General features: G+C 39.8%; 1 protein-coding gene across 1 annotated transcript in view; it reads right to left on the bottom strand.

The window, feature by feature from the left end:
- LOC106868914 (deleted in lung and esophageal cancer protein 1) overlaps positions 1-11920 on the bottom strand; it is a 128196-nt gene that overhangs the window by 72908 nt on the left and 43368 nt on the right. The window contains exon 14 of the mRNA XM_089343358.1: positions 4451-4613. Within this exon, the coding sequence (XP_089199484.1) occupies positions 4451-4613 (163 nt within the window). The remainder of the gene's footprint in view (positions 1-4450; positions 4614-11920) is intronic.

Below are 11920 nucleotides of genomic sequence, written 5' to 3'. Positions count from 1 at the left end.
TTACAACATACACAGAACCCCCCCAAAAAGTGGTGACCGCGCTATACTGTGGTACACCCCACCATTCTCACTTAGCTAAATCTTTCTTCGAAATACTTGACTCTAACTTCCCCCGACAACATAAATACCATTCTATATTTAACAGATCCACTTTGAAATTGTCTTATTCAACCACGCCTAGCTTAGATTCTATTGTAGCAACTTCTAATAAACATAAACTCTCACTCTATTATCAAAACTCACACAACTATAACTATGGTAATACTAGCACTCAGCGCATGCATACACCCAACATAGACATTCATATACGTACATCTAACACTGACACTCGTACACTTGAACACGACCATAATAGATCCCAGCCCACTAATATACCCGGAAATAATACTACTATTTCCTATAATAATAACAATGGAGGGAATAATAACTATAACAGTAATGATTTCATTGATCTAGATTCTTCTACATCCTCACACAACATATCCTCCAACAACGCGGCCTCATCCACCACAGAACACAACCCCCAAGTTTCATCTATTTGTAACTGTCGCTTCGGGACAATCTTCCCGCTACAAACGCATTGCGTATGAGTTATGTAACCAATCTGCTACGTAGAGTTATGTAACCAATCTGCTACATAACTCTACAGCTGCATACATAGGTTCAACTAAAGATTTCAAGCAACGCTATGCAGCCCACCTTCACTCTTTTAGATACGCCAAACACAGCAAATCTACAACACTAGCCAACCACATTCACCACCTCAAAAACACAAATACCCAGTATACTTTAAAATGGTCCATTCTGGACTCTGGAATTCCATACCAGGGCTAGCGCTGGTATACACTTTCATCCTCCGCAAAAAATTCCAAATTTTATTTAATTTGCTTGTGGGAAGGACTGTTCCAACGAAGTCACGTATTGTCCTTTCCTTCGAAACGTGGAGTAGATGGAGCAGGGACAACTGAAGGGTAATATTCTTTATGTTGCATGTCTCGTTCCTCTGTTTGTTTTTTTCGTTGTTCGAAAAAAAAGTTTGTTTTCTGTCCTTGTCTTTATGTTTTCATTTCTCATTGTGTTTAACATTTTTTGTGATGTCCTGTACCCATATATGCTTGTATGTATACATATAGATGTAGGTATGTACATATATGTATGGATATATGCATATATGTATATATTATTTACGCTATTATATATTTTCATTTTTCATTTTATCTAGTTTCAGCTCATGAGCTGTGGCCATGCTGGGGCACCGCCATTTATATATATATATATATATATCCCTCTCTCACTCTCTGGGAGAAAGGCACAAGCACATGCAGACATATACACACACGGCAGTAACTTCTGCCTACCAAATTCAATCACAAGGCATATATATATATATATATATATATATATATATATATATATATATATATATATATATGCTGGTATTGGAAGATGTGAGTTCTAATTCCATGGGCAGCTTTCAACTTTTCCTATCCAAAGTTTTTTTTTTTTAACACAATATGAGGTGGTACCCAAAAGTAACCGGAAATGTTCTTTTGGGGCAAGCCAGTTGTAGTTCAGACTTCTGCCACTAGGAGCCACTCTGCTGGCATCACTCTGATGTCATGCTGTCACGTGGTGCATCATTATTGTGCATCATTATTGTGCAGTGCTTCTCCCAGTTTGTCAGTTTTTGTGATGGCTGAAATGAAGGAACAGCATGCTTCTGTGAAATTCTGTTTTTTCTCTTGAGGAAACAATTGTAATTCTGCCGTGAGCAAAACACAAGTTTTACGAGCGGTTTCCATACTTTAGGATGGTCACTTATTGCTTGTGGACCAACCTAGTTCAGAGCGACCGTCGACCTCCCGAACAAATAAAAGCATCATGAAAATTCATGAACTGGTCTTGGAGGACCATCATCGAAGAATTGATGAACATGTTGATATGACTGGTATGTTCTGGAGCTCCTGCCAACGAATTTTGTGCGAGGAACTGCGAATGAAAAGAGTTGCATCAAAATTTGTGCCTCACTTGTTGACGAAAGATCAAAAACAGTCACAACTGAAAGAGTAGTTGGAAGTTGGTCTAGACCTTGTTTTGAAGGCCATGGCTGGTGATGAAAGCTGGTGCAATGGCTATGGCCTATAAATGAAGCAGCAATCAAGTCAATGGAAGCATTCAATAGTACCACACCCCAAAATCCTGTGTCAGGTGAAGTCCAATGTCAAGACGAAGCTGATTTGTTTCATGGATGCAAAAGGAATTGAACACACAGAATTTGTTCCTCCTGGTCAAACTGTTAACCAGATATTTTACTTGGCAGTTCTGAAATGTTTGCGAGGCACTGTGAGACGAAAATGCCCCGACCTGTGACAAAGTGAAGAGTGGTGGTTCCTTAAAGAAAAACATCCAGCTGTGGAAGAAGCAAAGAAAAAGTGACAGAGGTGTTAAAAGTTATCACTTCACAAGAGTTCCAGCATTGCTTCAAATGGTGGGAAACACATGTGGACCGATGCCTTGCCTCAAATGGAGAATACTTTGAAGATGATGAAAGGGCAAACATATAGAAATAAGTAAATAAAATAATATTGCAAAATTCTAGTTTCTTTTGGGTAACCCCCCCTCCTACTTACCTGATGTTATTTATAGTTTTACTTGCTTTAAGTTTCACTGTTCCAAAATAGAATTTTATATATATATGTATGTATATAGATGTATATATGTATATGCATATATGTATATGTACGTATGTATAGATATTCATATACGTATATACCATAAATCCCAAATTTTATTTTGGTACTTATGGGAGCAACTGTCTTTGAAGACTGATATTGTTGTTCAATGCTCGAAGTCAGGAGTAGATAGCCGACAACGGATGAAGGGTCGTTCTTTGTGTTACTTGTCCTGTTTTCCATTTGTTTCTCTCGTTGTTTGTGTATTGAACTCATTTGTTTCCGTATTTCATGTTTATTGTTGGTGACGTCCTGTACCCATATATGCATATGTCATCATCATCATCATCATCATCGTTTAATGTCCGCTTTCCATGCTAGCATGGGTTGGACGATTTGACTGAGGACTGGCAAGCCAGAAGGCTGCACCAGGCTCCAGTCTGATCTGGCACAGTTTCTACAGCTGGATGCCCTTCCTAACGCCGACCACTCCGAGAGTGTAGTGGGTGATTTTACGTGCCACCGGCACGAAGGCCAGTCACACGGTACTGGCAACGTCCACACTCAAAAAGGTGTTTTTTACGTGCCACCTGCATGGGAGCCAGTCCATCGGCACTGGCAACGACCTTGCTCGAATGATTTTCTAACGCGCCACCAGCACAAGTGCTAGAAAGTGACGCTGGTAACGATTACGCTCAAATAGTGCTATTTACGGGCCACTGGCACAGAAGCCAGACAGCTGCTCTGGCAATGAACACGCTCGGACAGTGCTGTTAATGCTCCATTGGTGCAGGTGCCAGTCATAGAGTATGGTTCAATTACGATTTCACTTGCTCCAACAGGTCTTCGCAAGCAGAGTTTAGTGTCCAATGAAGGAGAGGTTGGCATGGGTGCCAGTCGTTGGATTTGGTTCGATTTCGATTTCAGATTTCAAATTTCAAGTGTGTATATATATATATATATATATATATATATATATATATATATATATATGTATATATATATATATATATATATATACAAGGTGGTATGGAAAAGTCCCTGGACTACAATTCTATATTTAAGAGATGAGGAATTCTGTACATTATTTACATTTGACGGATATTTGTCCTCATATTGTTTGTTGTTAACACACCGTTTCGGCTGATATACCCTCCAGCCTTCATCAGGTGTCTTGGGGAAATTTCAAACCTGGGTTCTCATTCCTAAGGTATTTTTTGTTGTTGTTATCATTATTATTATTATTATTATTATTGTTATTATTATTATTATTCAGGTCACTGAATTACAATAACATCAAAAAGTACCTCAGGAATGAGAAACCCAGATTCGAAATTTCCCCAAGACACCTGATGAAGGCTGGGGGTATATCAGCCGAAACGTTGAGTTAACAACAAACAAGATGAGGACAAATATCCGTCAAATGTAAATAATGTCCCTGGACTAGTACTGTAGTGCACCAACTGATGGCAACACATGGTTGCATGCTCAGTGAGACCTAGCAGTGACTTTCATGAAGCAGTGTGCCAAGTAAAATCCTGAAAATTGCAGTTTTTTTAACGATATAAGTCAATATATGCTTTCTTGAGACAAATACTGCAGTTTTAACAGTATATCTGCATCAAGTATGATATACAGAATGCTATTTTGAACTAATACAGCTTTTGTCACAAATAATGAAAAAAGAAAAGGAATTAATTTTAAAAAAAGCAAGAAAGATAAGCTTCTATTTGTACCAGCAAATCTCATGATCCATGTGTTAGTTGTACAATACTCACGTGCAGTTCTTTATTGTAATTATTTTCTGCTCAAATGAGAAAACATTTGTGTCTCTGAACCTGATAAGATGATGGGCCAAACTATCATAGCTTTCATTTGGTAGTGGCTTAGAACAGAGACCTTCATGCTCCACTAACATTACTTTGGCTTTCTGACAATGGCCTATAATAATAATAATAATAATAATAATAATAATAATAATAATAATAATAATAATAATAACAATAACAAGAGCACTCAAAGAGCGCAAACCTCCACCAAGGCAACATTAACGTCCTCTCAGCGATTAGCAGGAGATGATTTTTAAAATGAGAATATCTGAAATAAACTCGACTGCTCTCACAAATGAGAATATGAAAAATGAACCTGACCACTCTAAAAAATTAAATAAAAAAACAGGAAAAATAATTGAGGATCCTTGTCTGGTACTGCATTGATCCCAAAATCTAATCAGTTTGTGCCAGTCACGAGGCCAAACATCCCTGAAAGTTTCATCCAAATCCATCCAGCGGTTCTTGAGATATCTCGTCCATGAACAAACAAACAAACAAACATGACTGAAAACAATGCCTCTGCCTTCGCTGAGGCAGGGAGTAATATCATAATAATAATAATAATAATAATAATAATAATAATAATAATAAAATAAAGGACTGGTAACTCAGCAGAAATGTAATAGATAGAGGGGTGAGTTCTTAACTTTTGTATACGATTGACACAATCCGTCACTAAGGTAAATATAGCGGACGTAATCCATCACTATGGCCAACTTAATGACAAAAAGCGCAACTTGAAAGTAACTTATTTATTTTCGCTTTGAACGATATATTTCGGCATCTTGCGTGCCTTCAACAGGTTCAAAATAAAATAAATGTCAGTTGACTGGTACTTAATTTATCAACCCTGAAAGGATGAAAGGCAAAGCCAACTTTGCTGGAGTTTGAACTCGGAACATAAAGATGGACGAAATGTTGCAGAAGATAAAACACACAATGAAAAGGCCCCTTGGATTGATAGAATATCTACAGACCTAGACTCTTTAGAGGAGCAAAAGTGGGAGGGGGTCAAGGTAGAAGATATAAGATCTGCTCTCAGGAGGTCAAGCAAATGGAAGTCTCCAGGAAAGGATAAAATTCCTAACTTCTGGTTGAATGCCTTCCCAGAAAGCCATGAACTGCTAACAAAACTTTACAACGATGTTTTGCAAAATCCTAGTTTGATGCCCTCTTGGCTAGTTAATGGTTTAACATTCCTGCTTCCAAAAAATGAGGAAACAAACGAACCAAAAAATTATCGCCCCATAACCTGCTTAACAACAATGTATAAGACGCTAACATCTGTCCTAACCGAGTACACCTATAGTTTTTTAATACAAAGTAGCATATTCCCTAATGAGCAAAAGGGATGTAAACGTGGATTTTATGGTTGTAAAGATCAGCTACTCATCAATAAGATGATCTTAGAAGATTGTCACAAGCGACACAAAAACTTGTCAATAGCCTGGATAGACTATAAAAAGGCCTTTGATAGCCTACCACATAGCTGGATTAGGAAATGTCTGGAAATGTATAAAATAGCTCCTACTCTGCGAAACTTTTTATCTGTAAGTATGAGATCATGGAGAACCACACTGATGTTGAACAATGACAATGAATCTCTAAATGCTGGAGATGTAAGAATTTCATGTGGCATTTTCCAGGGTGACTCACTATCACCACTCCTCTTCTGTCTAGCCCTAATACCGCTCTCAAAATTGCTCAATGATGCACAGTATGGTTATAAAATATTTGATAAAAATATAAATCATCTCATTTACATGGATGATTTAAAGCTCTTTGCAAAAAATGACCAACAACTCAAAGGCCTACTAGCGATTGTTAAACAATTCAGTGATGACATCAGGATGCAATTTGGCCTTGATAAATGTGCAAAAGCTACCTTTATCAAAGGAAAAATGACAAATACATCTAATGTGAACCTTGACCAGCAAAATGTCATAAAAGAGTTAGAACCAGCGGAGAGCTACAAATACCTAGGGGTAATTGAAGGGGACAATATCAAGCACTCAGTGATGAGGGAAAGGATCAGAAGAGAATGTTATCGCAGGGTGAGAGCAATACTGAAGACAGAGCTGAACGCGAGAAACAGGATCGAAGCGATCAATGCTCTAGCCATACCAGTCGTGACTTACAGTTTCAACATCGTTAACTGGTCAATTACTGAAATATGTAATGTTGACAGAAAAATACGAAAACTGTTGACAATGCATAGAATGCACCACCCTAAGGCAGATATAGAACGTCTTTATCTGCCAAGAAAAGAAGGAGGCCGAGGACTTCTACAGCTGGCATTATCAATGAAAGTAGCCACAATTGGCCTAGACACCTATCTGAAAAACTCTGAGGACTGGATGCTAAAACTTGTCTTAAAATATGAAAGCAAGAAAGCATCTTACTCAGTAACAAAACAGGCAAAGGAATATCTAAGTGAATTCCAATTGCAACAAATTCAAGAATTAGACGAACTAGAAACACCTGCAGAAAAAGCTAAGCGCTTGAAAACCCGTGCTAAAATTGCTGCCTTAGCTATTATGACTGAAAAATGGCATGGAAAACCTCTCAATGGCAAATACCCAAAGAGAGCGAATAATGCAGATATTGACAAAGCCCTTACCCACCAATGGTTAATGGCCTCTGGCTTGAAATCAGAAACAGAGGGGTTTATCATAGCAGCCCAAGATCAATGCCTACCTACAAAAAACTACCAGGCCAACATATTAAAGAACGGCAGCTCCCCATTATGTCGTATATGCCAACAACAAAATGAGACCATCGATCATGTTGTCTCCATGTGCAGTCTGCTTGCACCTACAGAGTATCTCAACAGGCATGATAGAGCTGCACAATATATTCACTGGGTAATATGCAAAAACCTGGACTTGCCCCATGATAAAAACTGGTGGGAACACAAACCACCCCCAGTACTTGAAAATGATCACATTGCACTCCTCTGGAACTTCACCATTCAAACTGACAGAAAGATAGACGCAAATAGGCCGGACATCATACTGAAAGACTTCACACAAAAATCATGCCTCCTCATTGATATGACTGTCCCAATCGATATAAACGTATCTGTCAAGACCTACCAAAAACTGAGCAAATATAAAGATCTTGAAATAGAAATTAGCAAAATGTGGAATCTGAAGACGAAAACAATACCTATTGTCATAGGTGCCCTGGGAATGACAGCGAAACGGGCTGATTACTACCTAGCTCAGATACCAGGAAACCCCAAAATGGCTGAAGTTCAAAGGATAGTGCTCATGGGAACTGCCCATATCCTACGTAAAATACTGTCTATGTGATCTCAAATTTTAAAGCAAACACATAATTTTCTTATGGTTTCTTAAACATTCTCAAGAATAACACTATGTACAAATCCAAATATATGGTACCCTAGGCATAACACCTACATGAACTTCTAACTTGTTGTCTCTTGAGGTCTCTGGGTGAGACTTGGATCCAACTTGTACAAATGCAAAACAAAAGTGAAACATAAAATAATAATAATAATAATAATAATAACAACAACAACAACAACAACATACAGAAAATTGCACTACTGGGTACTGCACACATTCTACGCAAAACACTTTCAATACAGTAAACATAAGAGCACCACAGCAAACCACAGCACATACCCAAGGTGCACAGAGCTGCGCTCGGTAGTGAAGTGAAAGCACGTTATAAAAATAAAACTACTGAACAATAATAATAATAATAATAATAATAATAATAATAATATATATATATATATTATTTTAATGAGTTCCAACTCTGTCTGTTTTTTATGTTTTATTTATATTCTTATAAAATTAATGTGGGATATGGAATATATAATATAAATAGTAAAATGAAATGAAGTATTGAATGTCTCATTGAATATATGAAATATTGAGTATTAAATATATAAGGACTAGTATACTTTCCTGCCTCATGGCATTCATCAAGGTCCCGTTATGTCCCTCTTCCACGAGTTGAGTTTGAAACCGTGTTCTAATTGTTCAGGACAGTGGTATTTCCTTTGTCCTGTCAACGAGCATGGCTATTTATGGCCGTAGGAATGTGATCTCTGACCCTTTCTGGTCATCGAAAGTTTAAAGGCAGATAGAAACTGTACCCAGCTTTGGAGGGGGGAACACAGCACTGTTAGATATGGTATGTCTATCTTTCTGGCTGATGACCTGTCATAAATACAGGAGCGTGGATTTGGAAGCGCAGTCAGTGTAAAGGCGTTCAGTTGGTAAAGAGCCTTGAGTGACGTCAGTCAGTGAAGAGAAGCCAGATGGACAGAGTAGTCGGTGATAGAGACTGAGAGAGAGAGGCTATTGACAGAAGGTACCAATCATCGAAATGGATAGAGTCAGTGAGAGAGAGGGACAGACAGAGGGAACTGTAGTGGCAAAATGATGTAGTGGCAGATTGTAGTGGGAGACTGCGTTGGTCAGTTCTGCGCCGTGAGGACCAAAGACTCGAGGTATTTCGTGTTGCAAGACAGTGTAGGAGAGAGAATAGTGATGTTGTAGGAGAGAAATGTGTTCGCATGGATGATGGTACGCTTGCACTAAATGAGGCTGCAAAGAAAGAGGTCTGGAGATGTCACTACGATAGATTGCTTAATAAAGAGAATGAATGGGAGAAAGAGAGCCTGCCGTATGTCGACCCAACAGAGGGACCAGCTATCCGAGTTGACAGTACAAGGGTAGATAAAGCAATTAAGAGTATGAAGACAGGGAAAGCCCCCGACCCATCAGGAATCACTGCAGAGATGCTCAAAATATCTGGCAGTGTTGGCTACAACTTAGTCACCCGTATTACGAACCAGGTGATACACGAAGGAGTCATACCGAATGACTGGTGTAGCAGCACCATAGTCAACTGCTACAAAGGTAAAGGTGACACTTTAGATACAAATAATTACAGAGGCATCAAGCTGTTAGATCAGGTTATGAAAGTTACGGAGAGGGTCATAGCCCAACTAATTAGGGAGCGAATCAATTTAGATGAGATGCAGTTTGGGTTCGTGCCAGGTAAAAGCACCACTGATGCCATATTTCTAGTGAGACAGCTGCAGGAGAAATACCTAGCCAAGGATAAACCTCTGTACCTGGCTTTCGTTGACATGGAGAAAGCCTTTGACAGGGTCCCCCGATCCCTTATCTGGTGGTCAATGAGGAAACTTGGGATAGAAGAATGGTTAGTGAGAGCTGTGTGAGCCATGTACAGAGATGCTGCCAGTAAGGTGAGGGTTGGAAATGAGTACAATAATGAATTCCGCGTAGAGGTAGGGGTCCACCAAGGTTCCGTCCTCAGCCCCCTCTTATTTATCATAGCCCTCCCGGCGATCACAGAGGAATTCAAGACAGGTTGCCCCTGGGAGCTCCTCTATACTGATAACCTTGCACTAATTGCGGAGTCACTATCAGAACTAGAGAAGTTTCAGGTGTCGAAGCAAGGACTAGAATCGAAGGGCCTTAGAGTCAACCGAGCAAAAACCAAAATCCTAATAAGTAGGAAGGTAGATAAAACACAAACCCCTTCAGGAAGATGGCCCTGCTCAGTATGCAGAAAAGGAGTAGGTAGTAACTCTATAAGATGTACCCGGTGCAAGCTATGGACACATAAGAGGTGCAGCAATATCAAAGGCAGATTAACTACGAAGTTAGTTTTTGTATGTGGCAGATGTTCAGGTGCAATAAACACTGTAAACAAACAGGAAACAACTTCTATCTCATTCCAGGGAGAAAAACTAGAGGTAGTCGATAGCTTCCGCTCTCTGGGTGACCAAGTTAGTAGTGGGGGTGGGTGCGCTGAAAGTGTAGCTGCTAGAATAAGAATAGCCTGGGGAAAGTTTAGAGAGCTCTTACCTCTGCTGGCGACAAAGGGACTCTCACTCAGAGTAAAAGGCAGACTGTATGACGCATGTGTACGAACAGCCATGCTACATGGCAGTGAAACATGGGCTGTGACTGCTGAGGACATGCGTAAGCTCGCAAGGAATGAAGCCAGTATGCTCCGCTGGATGTGTAATGTCAATGTGCATACCCGTCAGAGTGTAAGTATCTTGAGAGAAAAGCTGAACATAAGAAGCATCAGTTGTGGTGTGCAAGAGAGACGATTGCGCTGGTTTGGATATGTGGTGAGAATGAATGAGGATAGCTGCGTGAAAAAGTGCCACACCCTAACAGTTGAGGGAACCCGTGGAAGAGGTAGGCCCAGGAAGACCTGGGCTGAGGTGGTGAGGCAAGACCGTCGAACATTGGGCCTCACCGAGGCGATAACTACTGACCGAGACCTTTGGAAATGTGCTGTGCGTGAGAAGACCCAGCAAGCCAAGTGAGATCGTTGCCAGTGCCCCTGGATTGGCTCTTGTGCGGGTGGCACATAAAAGACACCATTTCAAGCGTGGCCGTTTTCGTGCGGGTGACATGTAAAAGCACTCACTACACTCTCTGAGTGGTTGGTATTAGGAAGGGCATCCAGCTGTAGAAACTCTGCCAAATTAGATTGGAGCCTGGTGTTGCCATCCGGTTTCACCAGTCCTCAGTCAAATCGTCCAACCCATGCTAGCATGGAAAGCGGACGTTAAACGATGATGATGATATATATATATAGATAGATAGATAGATAAATAGATAGATATACATACACACACATAAATCGTCCAACCCATGCTAGCATGGAAAGCGGACGTTAAACGACGATGATGATGATGATGATGATATATATAAATATATATATATATAGGAGACCCCCTTCAGTCATGACTGACCCTGGGATTGCACCTAGAAAGTTACCCTCCGAGGCACAAGTCCAGAGAAGGTTGTTTATGGAAGACCAGCAGTCGCCCATGCATACCAGCCTCCCCACTTCATGCCACCAATGTTATCCAAGGGAAAGGCAAAGGCTGATACAGCTTGGCACCAGTGACATCACAACTCATTTCTACAGCTGAGTGAAGTGGAGCAACGTGAAATAAAGTGTCTTGCTCAAGAACACAACACGCAGCCCGGTCCGGGAATTAAACTCACAACCTCACATTCATAAGCTCAACGCTCTAACCACTGAGCCATGGTAGAGAACTAGTTGGATGAAATTTTATTCAACAATAAGAAAATTCTAATATCACAACAAATTGTTTTGTAACTTAAAAACATGTAAATAATTTATATTATTACATTTAATAATAAATAAATTACATGTCTGCATTAATGCAAAATGCAAAAATTCCTTCAAGATAATGCAGAATTTAAGCACAAGGCTTTCATCAGTCCAGGGTTTTAATAGGATACTTGCTCAAGGTGCCACTCAGGGCGACTGAACCCCAAACCAAGTGATCTTATAAATCAGTGCAAACAGAAACAAACATTACACACGGACAGTTTTCAAGGGTAGCAAGTGGACATG

Source organism: Octopus bimaculoides, chromosome 27, assembly GCF_046866305.1.
Source record: "Octopus bimaculoides isolate indiv1 chromosome 27, ASM4686630v1, whole genome shotgun sequence".
Classification (NCBI taxonomy): Eukaryota; Metazoa; Mollusca; class Cephalopoda; order Octopoda; family Octopodidae; genus Octopus; species Octopus bimaculoides.
The sequence above is the reverse complement of the archived record's forward strand: the minus strand, read 5'-3'. Positions and strand labels throughout refer to the sequence as shown.